This window comes from Dromiciops gliroides, chromosome 3, assembly GCF_019393635.1.
Source record: "Dromiciops gliroides isolate mDroGli1 chromosome 3, mDroGli1.pri, whole genome shotgun sequence".
Taxonomy (NCBI): domain Eukaryota; kingdom Metazoa; phylum Chordata; class Mammalia; order Microbiotheria; family Microbiotheriidae; genus Dromiciops; species Dromiciops gliroides.
This window is the reverse complement of record NC_057863.1, coordinates 652566457-652583257: the sequence shown is the minus strand read 5'-3', so window position 1 is coordinate 652583257 and position 16801 is coordinate 652566457. Positions and strand designations below refer to the sequence as shown.

Below are 16801 nucleotides of genomic sequence, written 5' to 3'. Positions count from 1 at the left end.
TTACCCAGCATTGGCCAAGTGCAGGCACTGTGCCAGGCTCTGACATGCAAAGACATAAAAGGAAATAGTCCCAGCAGCCACACAGTTGACATTCTATTGGTTGGGACAACATGCATATAATAACTAAATAAAAAATCAATATAAAATAGTCACTTGGAGCCTTGGCCTCACCTTCTTCATCTCCAAAGGGAGGGCACTGTATTGGAAGATGCCATCATCACCTTGTGCCGGGTAGAATGGCAGGAGTTGAGGACTTCGGAGAAAACCAGAAGCGATAAGGGTTAAATATGATGATGAAGTGTCACTACCCTGTTGGTTATCCCTTTAAGATGCATGAACATGTGTTCTTTGACATAAGAAAGAGCATCAGAGATGAAGCGGCTTTTCTTTCCCCCCCTTTCCTGAGTCACGTCTGGTGTGAGAGCCACCCTCCCAGGAGAGGATGCCCTACTTGGCAAGAAGAGAGTTTGTCAGTGAGAGAGTTCAAGGCACAATTGTGGGAGCACACCCATTCTCTGAATTAAATCAGAAAAAGGAGAGGTAGTACTGGAATCTACAGGGTGGGCCAAAAGTCATGAAGGGGTTTCAATATTTAATTTAAATTTCAGTATATATAGGAAATACATTACATGTGAAAAATCAAATTTCATGGATGGTAAAAAAAAGAAAGAAAAATAAATTTCAAAAAGTCATTAAAGGGGGGCAGCTAGGTGGTGTAGTGGATAGAGCACTGGCCCTGGAGTCAGGAGTACCTGAGTTCAAATTCGACCTTAGACACTTAACACTTACTAGCTGTGTGACTCTGGGCAAGTCACTTAACCCCAATTGCCTCACTAAAAAAAAAAGTCATTAAAGGGGGCAGCTAGGTGGCATAGTGGATAAAGCACCAGCCCTGGATTCTGGAGGACCTGAGTTCAAATCCAACCTCAGATACTTACTAGCTGTGTGACCCTGGGCAAGTCACTTAACCCTCATTGCCCTGCCCCCCTGCCCTGAATGTCCTTAAAAGATCATGATTTTTGGCCTACCCTCTAGAAGAAGCTTTGGGGAGAATGGCATTTGGCTGCAGGGAAACATACCCATTTGAGAGAAAATTACATCCTGGAAACAGAGATTCCAGTTTGAGAGGAATAGACTCTGGAAACTTCACAAAACAAAACAAACAGCAATAACAACCAAACACAGAGTTTGCTGGGGACTGTAATTGGGAGACAGTGGCCATTATGGCCCAGAGGTACCAAGAGGTATAAGCTGCAAGGTTGTGCCTACTCTTCCCACTGAGGGGGTGCATCTTTGTAGGAGACCTTTTCCTCAACTTGTAGGAGCATGCTCTGAAGTTACTGTTTTCAGGGAAAGGGAAAAGCATCTTGAAGAGCCTATAATGGGCCAATGACTCAAGTCCTGGAGATCATGCAAACACCACTTCCCACCCCTACCACCTGCTTCTTCAGTCCCATCACAGATATTATATCTTTTCTTTCTTTTCTTTTTCTTTTTTTTTTTTTTTGGTGCGGCAATGGGGGTTAAGTGACTTGCCCAGGGCCACACAGTTAGTAAGTGTCAAGTGTCTGAGGCCGGATTTGAACTCAGGTCCTCCTGACTCCAGGGCTGGTGCTCTATCCACTGCACCACCTAGCTGCCCTGCATGAACCTATTCTTTTTTTTTGGTGGGGCAATGAGGGTTAAGTGACTTTCCCAAGGTCACACAGCTAGTAAGTGTCAAGTGTCTGAGGCTGGATCTGAACTCAGGTCCTCCTGAATCCAGGGCCAGTGCCTTTTCCACTGTACCATCTAGCTGCCCCCATAGATATTATCTCATGTGCCACCTTTAAAATTTTATTTGCTCTGAGCTAACTGTGACCACGTCCAGTTGTTAAGGTGTACACTTAAGTGTTAAGTGGGGTTTCATGAAATATGGGAGGTAGGCTTCATATTCCCCAGACGATAACCTTGGATTTGAGGGTAGCAGCTGCCCCTCCTGGTAACCCAACCTATAAACCTTTTAGTGATGAACTGGAGATTAGGGGGTGGGGTAGTATTGCTCCATGGGAAATGCCAGCATTATCACCTTCATTTTACAGATAAAAGCCTGAAGTTCAGGGAGGTATGTTGACTTGCTCATATCAATGAAGTTAGAACTTCCCTTGTGGATCCCAATGAACCCCCTAAGAATGCTAAAACCAGACGTCTTTCATGTTTTCTTTTTTTTTTTTTAACATGGTTAACATAGAAGTTTATTTTACATGATTTCACATGTATAATAAGTGTCATGTTTCTTGCCTTCTCAGTTTGTGGGAGGAGGGTTGAAGAGAGAAAAAAAGTTTGGAACTCAATTTTTTTTAATGTTAAAAATAAAATAAAATGTAAAAAAAAAAAAAGATTGTGTGATCCTTGAAGGCAGGAACTGGCTGTCTTTTTATTAATTGTATCTTTAACATTTAAAACAGTACCTGCATAGTAGGCACTTAATAAATGTTTGATGAATTGGATTGTGTAAATAATTTGTGGCATATGAATAAATGGCATATTTTCTGTCATAAGAAATGATGGGAGTAGGGTGGGGTGGAGTCAAGATGGCAGAGAGAAGCCAAGAAGTTGGCAGAGCTCTACCAAATTTCCCTTGGAAAAAATGTTAAATTAGGCCTCTAAACAGATTCTGGAGCTATAGAGTGAAGCAATCTTCTGGTTTAAGATAGCCTAGGAGGTCTTCAGGAAAGATCTGTTCTCACCTGGGTAAAAAGGGAGTCAGGGGGGCAGCTAGGTGGTACAGTGGATAGAGCACCGGCCCTGGATTCAGGAGTACCTGAGTTCAAATCCGGCCTCAGACACTTAACACTTACTAGCTGTGTGACCCTGGGCAAGTCACCTAACCCCAATTGCCTCACTAAAAAAAAAAAAAAAAAAGGGAGTCAGCTCAGCTCTGAGGGTGTCTGAGCAAACCAGCAGAAGGTTCTTAGCCACAGCACAGATCGGTAACTAAGGACACTTGATTGATTTACTTATTCAGTGCCATACCAATCAAATACCCCAAATCATTTCATACAGCTAGAAAAAAAATAGTAACAAAATTCATCTGGAAGAACAAAAGGTCAAGAATATCAAGGGAATTAATGGGAAAAAATGCAAAGGAAGGTGGCCTAGCTGTATGAGATCTAAAACTATTTTAAAGAGGCAACCATCAAAACTATTTGGTACTGCATAAGAAGCAAAATGATGAATCAGTGGAATAGGTTAGGCACACAAAACATAGTAGTAAATGAATGCAACAATCTTCTGTTTGATAAACCCAAAGACTCTAGCCTCTGGGATAAGAACTCATTATTTGACAAGAACTGCTGGGAAAACTGGAAAATAGTATGGCAGAAACTAGGCATAGAGCAACATCTTACACCGTATACCAAAGTAAAATCAAAAGAGATACATGATCTAGACATAAAGGGTGATATCATGGGCAAATTAGAAAATGAAGGAATAATTTGCTTGTTAGATCTATTGAAAGGGGAAGAATTTATGACCAAACAAGAGATAGAGGACATTATGAAATGCAAAAAGGATAATTTTTTATTACATTAAATTAAAAAAGGTGTCACACAAACAAAACAAATACACCTAAGATGAAAAGGAAAGCAGAAATCTGAGAAACAATCTTTACAGTCAGTTTTTCTGACAAAGGCCTCATTTCTTAGATATATAGAGAACTGAATCAAATATATAGCAATTCAAGATACTACCCAATTGAGAAATAGTCAAGGGATATGAAAAGGCAGTTTTCAGATAAAGAAATTCAAGCTATCTACAGTCATGTGAAAAAAAAAATTCTCAATCACTACTGATTAGAGAAATGCAAATTAAAACTACTCTTGCCTATCCAATTGGCTAATATGATAAAAAAAGGAAAATGGTAAATATTGGAGAAGATGTGGGAAAAATGGAATACTAATGCATTGTTGGTGGAATTGTGAACTGATCCAATCATTCTGGAGAGCAATTTGGAACCATGACAAAAGGGCTTTAAACCTTTGCATACCCTTTGACCCAGCAATGCCACTACTAGGTCTATATCCCAAAGAGACCATAAAAAAGAGAAAAGGACTCACATGTACAAACATTTTTATAACTACTCTTTTTTGGTGGCAAAGAATTGGAAATTGAGGGCAGCTAGGTGGCATAGTGGATAGAGCACTGGCCCTGGAGTCAGGAGTGCCTGAGTTCAAATCTGGCCTCAGACCCTTAACACTTACTAGCTTTATGACCCTGGGCAAGTCACTTAATCCCAATTGCCTCACTGAAAAAAAAAAGAATTGGAAATTGAGGGGATATCCATCAATTGAGGAATATCTAAACAAGTTTTGGCTTGCTAGTTGAAACCAGAAGCATCTTTTAAACTACTTGTCAAATCTACTATGCACCAAGCACTGTGGTAAGCACAGTGTATCCATAGAATTGACCAGGGGACACAAAGAAGGGCAAAGTTCTTGCTCTCAAATAGTCTAATGGGGAAGACAACAAACAACAATGTACAAATAAGCTATAGACAAGATAGATAAGAAATAACTAATGGAAGTGTTATGGGCCCAGAGCACCCCAGAAGTTCTTTGGGGCACATCAAAGAACCTTCTCCTTGAGAAACTAAACCAAAGGATAGACACACCTAAAGAGATAAGTGGAACCAGATCGGACTGAGTTAGCTCCGGGACCCCAATCTTCATTCAAGTCTCCTCCACCCCTGGGGAGATAAGATTTTGTGTGGCTGCTGACTTTCTGTCCTGAGGAGTGAGATGGCTTGATAGATCTACAGCCACCCCCGACCCAACTCCTCCAGCCACCACCAGTAGGGGATGGTCCTCCATCAATAGGGGAATTTTCCACAGTCAGATGATCACCCCCATCAGTCCTCTATAAAAGTATCTACCTGTCTCCTGCTTGAGGAGATTGGTATCTCAGAGCCATGCTCTCTGCCATGCCTTTCTCCCCATGAGAAGAACAATTTCTCTCTTAGTTTCCCTTCCCTTCCTCTTCCTCTAAATAAACTACTATCTTATTCTATTGCTTTTGTCTTATATAGTGTACAAGAGGGTGTAATTCTTTAAAGAGGAATTCCTAAGGACCCCAAACCCCTACCCCTACACAAACTCCCTACCCTATTTTCCCCTAAGAACCCCAAACCCATACTCCATCCCTTCCCCAAACCCCTACCCATTTCCCAAACCCCCCACCCCATTTCCCCCAAAACAGAAGGAAGGTATTTTTTTTTGAGGGGACAATGGGGGTAGGTTACTTGCTCAGGGTCAGACATCTATTAAGTTTCTGAGATTAGATTTGAACTCAGGTCTTCATTATAGTTTTCATTTAAAAATTTTAAAACCATTCTTAGCTTATGGACCTGTAAAAAAAATAAGCAGTGAGCCAGATTTGGCCTTTGACCATCCTTTGCCAACTCCATTAACAAAAAATGGAACTTGAAGGAGGCTAGGAATGCAAGAAGGCAGAGATGGGGAGGTAAAACATTCCAGTCATGTGTTGTTTTGTTGTTTTTTTAATTCAGTCCTGTCTTACTCTTTTTGACTTCATTTAGGGTTTTCTTGGCAGAGATATTGGAGTGATTTGCCATTTCCTTCTCCAGCTCATTTTACAGATGAGGAAAGTGAGGCAAAAAGGGTGCTTCGACTTGCCCAGGGTCACATACCTATTCTGAGGCCAAATTTTGAACTGAGGTCTTCTTGGCTTTATCCACTGTACCACCTGGTTGTCCATATTCCAAGTGTGATGGATAGTAAAAATTCTGGGAGTTGGGAGATGAAGTGTCCTGTTTGTGGTACAACAAGGGAACTTGTGTCAATAGAATGAAGGGGAAATGACAACGGTAAGGTGTAAGAAGCCTGGAAGGATGGGAGAGAGATAGGTAATGAAGGGCTTTGAACTCCAATGAGAGGATTTTACACTGGATCCTGAAAGGGACAGGCAAAGTTCACCGAATGGAGAGACAGCATGGTCAGGCCTTCATTCGAAGATCACTTAGCTGAATGGAGCATTGGCTAGAGTGGGGAGAAACTCTAGGAAGACAGGACTCTCCCCCTGCCCCTGCAATACCCCCAACCAGACCATTCCAATAATTCAGGCATGAGGTGTTGAGGCTCTGCACCAGGGTGGGGTCATGTCAGAGGAGAGAAGGGGGCTTATTCAGGAGATGTTGCAAAGGTGAAATCGACAGGCCTTGGTCACAGCTTGGATTTGGGGTGGGGGGAGATCTTGAGGAATCCAGGATGACTCCTGGGTGTAAGCCTTAGGGATGGAAGGAGGGTGGTGCCCTTGACCGTAACAGGGAAGGTAAGGGGAGGGGGAGGCTTTAAGGGGAAAGATAATGAGTTATGGTTTGGGTTTGTTTCTTTTCCTGTTGAGTTTCAACAGTCTCCTGGTGGGGGCAGTTGCTCTGTCCTCTCCTGGTGCAACCAGGCCTAACAGGATTACCTCACTGAGTTGGTGAGGACTACTGGAATGCAGGGTGGTGGTCTTGGAGTTGGCTTAGTCCCATCAGGTGCTGCTTATCTCTCTGGGTGTGTCTGTCCTTTGCTTTACTTTCAAGGAGAAGGTTCCTTGATCTCAAGAGAAAACTCTTGGGATTTCAAGGAAAAAAGTTCCTTGACCTCCCCAGACAACTTCTGGGGTAACCAGGATACATAATACTCCCATAACAGATACAAAAGACCTGGTCTTCTCTTACTCCAGCTGGACAGTCACCAAAGTGATTTGTCCCCCTGCCATATATTCCTCTCCTAATAAATCTACTTTTATTGGGGCAGCTAGGTGGCGCAGTGGATAGAGCACCAGCCATGGACTCAGGAGTACCTGAGTTCAAATCTGACCTCAGACACTTAACACTTACTGGCTGTGTGACCCTGGGCAAGTCACTTAACCCCAATTGCCTCACTAAAAAAAAAATAAATAAATAAAAAATCTATTTTTATTTTGCAAGATTTGTGATGATGGGGGCAGGTAGGTGGCTCAGTAAATAAAGCACTGACCCTGGATTCAGGAGGACCTGAATTCAAATCCAACCTTGGACACTTGACATTTACTAGCTCTGTGACCCTGGGCAAGTAAGTCACTTAACCCTCATTGCCTGATGAGCCTCCAATTCTTTGGGTAAGCTAGCCCCCAAACCAGTTCCAAGTCTCTCCCCGCCGTATTTCCCATTGGAAAAAGTTTTCACCAGTTCATTAAATAATTGATTTAATTCATTGGAGGGGGTAGAACACAAGCTAATTAGAAGCTATTATAACTTCATTATGTCAAAATAAATGATCACAAACAACCCTGGATTACTCTGGGGTCCATGAAACTAAAAGTAAATAAGAGAAGTAGTAGATTGAGGTTAAGTGACATCCAGGTGAAATTGATCAGACCCACTATAGCCCCCCCCCCCAACCCTACATAACAGCTGTTTTGGGTGTGGGCTTGCCCATTTAAATCCCTTAGAAACCACTCCAATATTTCTGTCAAGAAAACCCCAAATGGGGGCATAAAGAGTTGGACACAGGTGAAAAACAATTGAATAACTGAACATGGTTTTTTTTTTTGTTGTTGTTTTGGTTTTTATTACGGGGCAATGGGGGTTAAGTGACTTGCCCAGGGTCACACAGCTAGTAAGTGTCAAGTGTCTGAGGCCGGATTTGAACTCAGGTACTCCTGAATCCAGGGCCGGTGCTCTATCCACTGAACCACCTAGCCGCCCCAACTGAACATGGTTTTTATGGAGGATTGATTAGATGATAGGTGCATTCCAAATGGGTTGAATGATTTCACAATAGTTTTTATTTTGTTTGGTTTTTTTTACCCTTATAGTGAGCATTCTATTTCTCCCTATCCAAATCTATCAGGATTGTTACGTTTATGTGCTTTCTTTTGTCCCTCCTATCTGCTGGGTCCCTGTTTTATTTCCCTCCTTCATTGAAGTGGGGTTGGTCAGAGTCATTCACTCTGCTCAGATCTCTTTAAGCAGAAATTCTGGCATCACTGTCTCAGTAGAACTTTGGCCCCCAGGACAGAAACTGAGGTGACTGAGTGGTAGAGGATGAAGCAGCAGCAGCAGGGGACCATCCCTGGGCAAGGATACAGAAAGGTTCCCCAGGTCCTATCTTCAGAGACCCCAACAGAGCTTTGGGATGGCAGGTTAGATTAGGCAGATCTCACAAAAATGTACGGGGCCCTTCTGTGGTTCACGTGGGCAGTATGGGTAAGTAGGATCATTCAGAACAATATTAGGATTTAGTTATAACAGAGTGAGCATTTACAGAGATGACCAATATTTGCTGAATTGAATCAGATTGCATGCTGGTAAATAGCAGAGCTGGGGTATCAGCCAGGATCCCCAAACACTAAATGCTGCTGTGGAAGCTTCAGTCAGTCAATGAACATTTATCAAGGACCAACTGTGTTCTAGACACTGGAATAAACATAGGGAACACAAGGAAAATCAAAAGCAGTCTGCCCTCCTTAAACTCACAGTGTAATTGGAGTTCAAAAGTTGAAAAAGCATGGAGTTCAAACATGACATTCATTGACAGCAGTGGCTTTCCCCTGCCCCCTGCCAAACCCCAAAAAAGATGCAACACAGATGAGAAGAGTTCGTGCTCAGACCTCTTTCACACAATCAGAGTCAGGGCAGCTGAGCTGTGGGAGCAGAAGTCAGCACCTGCTGCAGATGACCAGCAGCAAGGAGGGCACCTACCTCTTTCCTAACTGTGGGGGAACTGATGCCTCTGGGCTGAAATTAGACCCTGAGTTGGCTTTTCTTCTTTGGCCATAGATCAGACTGAGTTGGAAAGACGAAGGCAGTGGGGTAAGTGAGGCTTCTTCATGGCTGAGGACTGTGGTTCTGGGGAATCTGATTGGCTGGTCGGACCCTTTGAACTCTTCTGTGTATTCATATGTGATATCCATGTTCCTTTGCCTCTTGTACTGTAGGGACACTGCTCTCCTGTGCTAAGCTCAGGTAGATTGTAAGTAATGAGACAGGATTTCTACTTGGCTTCTCATCATTCCTAATCTCTTGCCTTCTGCACATTTGCCTCTTAAAATTCCACTTCTGCTACTTACCTGTGTGATGTTGGGTAAGACAATGAACCTCTCTGGGTCTTGTTTTTTTCATATGAAAAGTGAAAGTGTTGGACAAGAAAACATTTTATGTCCCTTCCAACTCTGAATCCTCTGATTCTAATGACACTGGTGTCACTGGTATGACATAGTCATCATTACTCAATGTTTTGTTCTTTCTTCTAGAAACCTCAGGCTTCTTGCAGCTTAGCCCAAAACATGATACTGTGAAAAAACTATATTGTTTTGACCTAGCCCCACACATTTTTGGAATTTTTAGAAACCTTTTTTTTTTTTAACCTACCCCACACAGCTGAGAAGCCAGACCTGTTGCTTAAAAATCAAATTTGTCCAGCACAGTGGATAGAGCACCAGCCCTGGATTCAGGAGGACCTGAGTTCAAATCCAACCTCAGGCCCTTGACACTTACTAGCTGTGTGACCCTGGGCAAGTCACTTAACCCTAATTGCCTCACCAAAAAAAAAAAATCAGATTTGTTTAATGCTAAACTCAAAACCTAGGTTACCTTACAAGAAATCTTTCAGATCCAAAGATTAATGTGAGTTGTTTTCCCCAGCTATGTATCTCAAGCAATCCATGTGTCTTATATGGAAACTACCTCTGTGCTGGCCAGTGAGCTACTACTTTCTTGTACCTTTGTTTGAACCCTATTTATATGGGGTCATATTATGATGTAACTTAGAGAGGCTCAGGCAGAGTAGGCCACCCCTTTTTTGGCTATACCTTCTGCCAGATGACTTAGTAAATATCTTTCTAAATTATTTTAGTTCTGGATTTTGCTCTTTGTCACATCAATCAATACTTATAAACCAAAGAAGATAGGATTCTGAGTCCTTCTCTCTTTTAGCCATGTGAAGGTCATTGTTTCTGGGATCCTGAGGCCTTACCAAAACAGAATAGGGAGATTGAAGAGACATAGTCTGTTTTTTTTTATTTATTTTTTATTGATTGATTGATTGATTCATTTATCTATCTATTCATTCATTCATTCATTCATTCATTCATTTATTTATCTATCTATCCATCTATCTATCTACTTATTTATTTATTTTTCCATTACATGTAAAGATAATTCTCAACTTTTGTTTATACAAGCTTTCCAATTTCAGATTTTTCTCCCTCCCTCCCCCCTCCCCTAGACAGCAGGTAATCTGATATAGGTTATATATATATATATATATATATATATATATATATATATATATATATATATATATATATATATATATATTTACATAATAACATTAATCCTATTCCTGCATTAGTCATGTTATAAGAGAAAAATCAGAGCAATGATGAAAAACCTCAAAATAGAAAAAACAACAGCACCAAAAACAAAAGAAATTGTATGGTTCATTCAGCATCTATACTCCACAGTTGTTTTTTTTTTTTCTTGGATTTGGAGATCCTCTTCTATCATGAGTTCCCTGGAACTCTTCTGTATCATTGCATTGGTGAGAAGAATATAGTCCATCACAGTAGATCAACACTCAATGTTGATGATACTGTGTACAATGTTCTTCTGGTTCTGCTCAAAGAGACATCGTTTTAAGGTGAAACTGCTCCCCGGGAATGAGGGTGGCCCTTGGACCACTCCAGGGTGTTCTGATGTGGCCTCCATAGAATCACATAGCACTTGGGGATGAAGATGCAGACCAGCAAGCCAGCACTGGAGGCCAAGATGGCAAATATCTCCACAGCCACCATGGCCTTTCCCTTGGTGCTTTGGTAGGCAGGGAGGAAGGAGACCCAGACACTACAGAACACCAACATGCTGAAGGTGATAAGTTTGGCTTCATTGAAGGTGTCAGGCAGGTTCCTAGCCAAGAAAGCCACCGTGAAGCTCCCCAGGGCCAGGAATCCCATGTAGCCCAGGACACAGTAAAAGGTGGTCATGGAGCCCTCATTACAAAGAATGAGGATGTGGCCAGGCTCAAAGTCAGTGACTACATCTAGGAATGGGGGAGATGTGGCTATCCAGATAACACAGAGGGTCACTTGGATGAGGCAGCAGATGAGGACAACAGCACTGGACACTCGTGTACTTGCCCACCTCTTGAGCCAGCTTCCTGGCCTTGTAGCTTTGAAGGCCAGAACCACAATGATGGTTTTGGCTAAAACAGAAGAGATGGCCACTGTGAAGGTGATTCCAAAAGTCATCTGTCTGAGGAGGCAGCTGGCTGTGGTTGGGCGGCCAATGAAGAGCAAGGAGCAGAGGAAGCAGAAGGTGAGGGAGATAAGCAGAGTATAGCTGAGAGCTCTGTTGTTGGATTTGACTATGGGGGTGTCTCGGTGTTTCACAAAAATCAAGAAAATGATGACTGTGAGGAGAGAGAGGGCAAGGGCTAAACAAGACAGAGTCATCCCCAGAGGTTCTTCATAGCCCAGGAAAGTCAGGACTTTGGGGAGGCAGCCATCTCTGTGTGTGTTGGGATATTGGTCCTCTGGGCACTCTGCACATTGCTGCATATCTGTGGGGGCAGAACCAGTGATCACTCCCTGCCTTACTCCCATGTAGGTCCCATTTCTGAATGCTCAGGTCATGGGAACAGGTCCTAGCCCCACTGCTACTGATCATAACAAACTTTTAGGAGGATCACATGACCACTATTATTTTCTTCAGCTTTTCTAGGGAGAAAGATCATGAGACCATAGACTGATAGTTGAGAGAATATTAGAGGCCTTCCATGACAAATCCATTTTATGGATGAGGTAACTGAGGTCCACAGAGGTCAGTCACACACATGGAAAGCATAGGAGCTGGGATTTAACTTGTCTCACTATTTCATCTCCAATATCTTTCCCACCATACTAAGCTGCGTGCCTGTAGAGGAGGCATTCAGTGCTCTTTCCTATCTTGGTAGCCCCTGGACTGGAGTCAAGTTGTTCAAATCAAGTTTACTCAACAAACATTATTTTAAATATATATATATATATACACACACACACACGTGTGTATTTATGTTTGTGCATGTGTATATGTATATATCTTTAAAATATTTTATAAATTTATGCAAATACGTACATGTCTATGTGTACATATATGTGTGTAAAACAAGTGTTCCTTCTCCCAATGCAGATGGGAGCAGCTTTGCTCTGTGTGTGTATGTCTGTATATGTAATCTGAGTCCCAAAGTCTGTGGGATTGGGATTCTGTCCTCATCAGTGGAGATCAGTGACCCTGGTTTGCATAAGGGACAAGACAGCGCTGGTGAGAGCAGTGAGGATTAAAATCTGGAGGAGCCCTCATCCCTTTCATCAGAGTCTCTTCACTTTCTTCAAGTTTCTTTGAGTTTGCTTCAGGTTCTCCATTTAATTTAGGCACTTCTGGCTTCCAGCTTTGAGAGAGAAGATAGATGTGGCTAATCCTTCCTCTAGTAGCTGATAGAAAAGATTCTGGGGAGAGGCTGAGCTAGTGGTCTCCATCATGTCCCCAGCCAGTGGCACAACTCTAGGACTCTCTCTCTGTCTCAGTGTCTCTCTCTGTCTCTTTGTCTCTCTCTGTCTCTCTCTGTCTCCCTCCAAATGAGAGAGTGCCTTCATTCTATCTTCTTTGGTAGATATTCTCCTATCTATCTATGTTCTCGGATTTCTGTTTTGCTACTGACATAAATAAATGGGTGTCTTTGTTATTTACTATGTGTATTCATTGTGGAACTGGTATTTGGTGAGAAGGGGGCCAAGTCTTGGGTATAAAACCTGGGGTCTTGCTTCTCCCCAATAATGAACAGTGTTCAGACACTTAACTCAAATCTGGAGATCACCTCCTATCGGGTAATATTTAATTTCACTGTCATTTAAGGGAATAGAGAGATGTCATTCTAGCCCAGTACCCCTTGTCTTTCAGAAGAGCAGAGGGGCTGAACTTCTGCCTCCTGGCAGAAATTAAAGCCTGTGTTAAAGAAGGATGGGGAGGGGCAGCTAGGTGGTGCTGCAGTGGATAGAGCCACCAGTTCCTGTTATTTTATATTGAGGTCTGGAAAACAAAAGATTTCCTAAAGTGTGGAGCGGCTGCCTTCTGCATTTGAAAAAGGTGAATTTGTGTTCATGAAATCCTCATAATACTGAATCCTTCCCCTCCTCCTTCCTCTCTTCCTTTCCCCCCATTCTTCTCTTCCTCTACTCCTTCCTCTTTTCCTTCTCTTATTTTATTTCATTAGTCTAGAGAGCTCCCAGTGTGTAAACTCCTTTGCCCAATGTAGACAGATGATTAATCTACAACCTATTGTCTTAGTTATCTGGGTCACTAAGAGGTACGGTGGCTTTTTTAGGTTTACACAGTCAGCATGTGTATATGAAGAGCCATATCTAAACAGAGTAGAAACCACACCCCAAAGCTCTACATCCATTTCATTTTTGTTCCTTATTTTGATTATAGTTTCCCTGTTGGGGCCTAAAGCTCACTAAAGGATGGAGAATGGCCTGGGCCAAAGACAGTCGTTCTGCCAACAATGTGCTCTCACCTGTATGGTCTGCAAACTGTCCCTCTGGGCAGGGCTCACAATCAAAGCAGCAGTGCAACCATCGCTTTGCAGACACCTGGATGGACCCTGGAAGGCAACTCTCACTGCAGACTGATTGAGGAACCTGGCAGGAACCAGAGCAGACACGTGACTAGAACCACACTCCCTACTCAGGGAAGTGCCATTCTGCATCTTTCTCTGTGGCTCAATGGCTAAAGAGAGATACACCTATGAGTTACCCGAGCCAACTGGTTGGGAAGGCTAGTCTACAGCCTGTGGAACAGATACATGGAATATGTCCATTGTGTGACTCTACCAGACATGGACCTCATCATGCCATTCCCCTCTAAAAATAAATAAAATAAAGATAAACTCCAGGGTTTCCCAATTGCCTCTAAGTTAAATCTAACTTCCTGTGTTTAGCCTTTAAAGACCATCACCATCTGGTCCCAGACTATCTCTCTAGCCTCAGTGGACATTGTTCTCCGTCCCACAAAGCCAGATTTGCCTTCTCTGTGGTCTTTATTTGTGTTATTCCATTTCCTATCTTCATGCCTTTGCACTGGGCTTTGGTATGTACTCCATCCTCACCTTTGCCTCTTTGGTTTATTTCCTCCTTTTTTCATGTTAAATAAATGTTTTTTTCTGGAGGAAAAAAAAACCTAGACATGATTCTTTCCTTTTTCTTATTCAAGGTGAAGCTCAAATGCTACCTTATGGATATGTTTTCTGATTTTTCTATCTCCTGGTGGCCTCACTCTGAAACTTGCATCAAATTATTTGGCACTAATTATATTTATTGATTTTCTATTTATAATTATGTGTTTACTTGTTTCTTTATCATTGGACTTTAACTTCTAATACAGATATTCCTGATGAAACAATGAGACTTAAAAATCATTGTCATTTTTTTGCCATTTCCAAAGCATGCCAAGGTTCCAATTTTAAGACTTGGGATTCTGATTGGTTAACTTTTCCCTTATCGTTAACAGTTCCAGGTCCATGATGTCACTTTTCTTTTATACCCAAGCCATACTACCAGCGCTGACTTTCCTCTCTCTCTCTCTTTCTTTCTTTTTATTCCTTCCTTCCTTCCTTCCTTCCTTCCTTCCTTCCTTCCTTCCTTCCTTCCTTCCTTCCGTCTTCCTTTTCTTCTCCTCCTCCTCCTCCTCCTCCTCCTCCTCCTTCTTCTTCTTCTTCTTCCTCTCAATCCTGGAGCTGTGAAGTAACCCTATGGTCACATACTTATTGAGTATAAGAGACAGAGGGACTGGGAATCAACCCAGACCTCCCAAGTCTCCAAATCCATTGTCTTTTATCATGCCATGTTACAATTTGGATCACTTTCTTATACAGATCAGAGTATTAACACATTATACAGGGGCACATAAAAAAAAAAAGACAGAGAAGAAAATCAGGGAGACATACCAATTTTGGGGAGCTGCAGTTTTGCCATAAAAATGTGCAGTTGAGCTTAACAGATGGAGAAGAACCATGAGTCCTAGCCATCTGAAGATCACTTGAGTGAAGTAGAAGTATTTAGCATGGAGAAGGGAAGACTCATAGGAGACATGAGAGCTATTCTTCTTCTTCTTCTTCTCCTTCTTCTTCTTCTTCTTCTTCTTCTTCTTCTTCTTCTTCTTCTTTTTCTTTTTGGTAAGGTAGTTGGGGTTACGTGACTTGCCCCAAGTCACACAGCTAGTAATTGTCAAGTGTCTGAGGTCGGATTTGAACTCAGGTCCTCCTGAATTCAAGGCCTGTGCTTTATCCACTACGCCACCTAGCTGCCCCAAGAGCTATTCTTATAAAACTTAAAGGGATATAAAGTGGAACAGGATTCAGACTTCATTCTTTGGTCTTAGGACATGGACCTTTGTAGAAGATTAAATATATAGTTTCATCTGCCTGTCTCCTATAACTAGATCAGAGAAATCAATTTATAATATCTCCCACAAAAATTAATAATAATAAACTAAGACATGTCTCCTATAGAGCAAAACCAGATCAGAGAATATAATGTCTCCTACATGAAAAACCCAGAGCAGAGACAGACAGGAAAACATAATACCAATTTATTTTATCCCAAGAATAAAGAACTCATGATCATGTAGAGAACCCTTCCAAAAGGAGATCAGAGACTCCCTCTTTTTGAGTTGTTTTTTTTTTTTTTCCATGCACTGGTTACAGGGCATTGTCAGTTTCAATAGTATGATACAAAAATCAACCCAGAAGCAAACTCAGTTTAAGAATTTCAATATGGAAGAAATACAGAAGCATCATGACAATATTACAGGATTCCAAAAAGAGTTTGGCTAGGATGAGGACACCCAGATGTCCCCATAAGATAGAGAATTAGTATCCTGAGGGAAAAGAAGTCACCAGGTAGGGACTTTTATCTGTCAGCTCTCTGGGTTCAGTTTGGAGTTAAGGACATTTTGCTCCTATTAATTCAGGGTTTCATAAAAAATACCTTTGGAAAATAAGGCACCTCCATCAAATCCAGGTGATCCACACATTCATATTAATACCTTTAAGAAATGATGAAAAGAGGTAAATTTGAACTTAATGTTAAGAAAATGTTCATTGTATGTCTTCAAGAAATGGTTGAATTAAAATATATTTTGTTGTAGTGAAATTAAAAAAATGTATGGGACTGAATTAAATGCATGATGAGGTTCGTTAGAACTCTGGAATTCTAGTATTCTAAGATACTCAAACATGATATTTTCTTTGACTCCTGAGGTCCTCCCAGCCTCCCTTGTGTACTTTAGTTGACTCCTAATACAGTTCTCTCAGTTGACTGTATTTAATATTCCATGGGCTCAAATGTTTTTGTGCCTTTCCCCATGTTGCTAGAATTGCCCTCAGGTTTCCTTTGAATTCACTTCAACTATACAACATTCCCTGCTGATGTCCTCATTACTTTATATGGCATTGTCTAGTTTTCAGGAGCAGCAAGATATACCTTGTCCATCTAACTAGACTGACTTTTGACATTATAATTATAGAAATGGTAATTATCACTTATCACTGTTCAAAAATTAAATGTAGTTTTTGTCCCTATCCTCCTACAAAATAAACAAAACCAGAAACTCACATAGACAGATCAGAGAAGGCTATCTCTTCCTATCCTACAGGAAGTAAGCACCTCATGGAAAACCAGATCAGAGAATTGGGAGGAAAACTAAGCATAGATTTATTTCATCCCGATAACAAGCAAGTGT

At 41.6% G+C, this 16801-nt stretch overlaps 1 protein-coding gene across 1 annotated transcript in view; it reads right to left on the bottom strand.

The window, feature by feature from the left end:
• LOC122748298 (vomeronasal type-2 receptor 26-like) overlaps positions 1-16801 on the bottom strand; it is a 30490-nt gene continuing 13689 nt past the window's right edge. The window contains exons 5-10 of the mRNA XM_043993961.1: positions 13578-13701; positions 10709-11585; positions 4671-4792; positions 1029-1101; positions 172-322; positions 1-39 (exon numbers count right to left, since the gene is read on the bottom strand). Of these exons, the coding sequence (XP_043849896.1) occupies positions 1-39; positions 172-322; positions 1029-1101; positions 4671-4792; positions 10709-11585; positions 13578-13701 (1386 nt within the window). The remainder of the gene's footprint in view (positions 40-171; positions 323-1028; positions 1102-4670; positions 4793-10708; positions 11586-13577; positions 13702-16801) is intronic.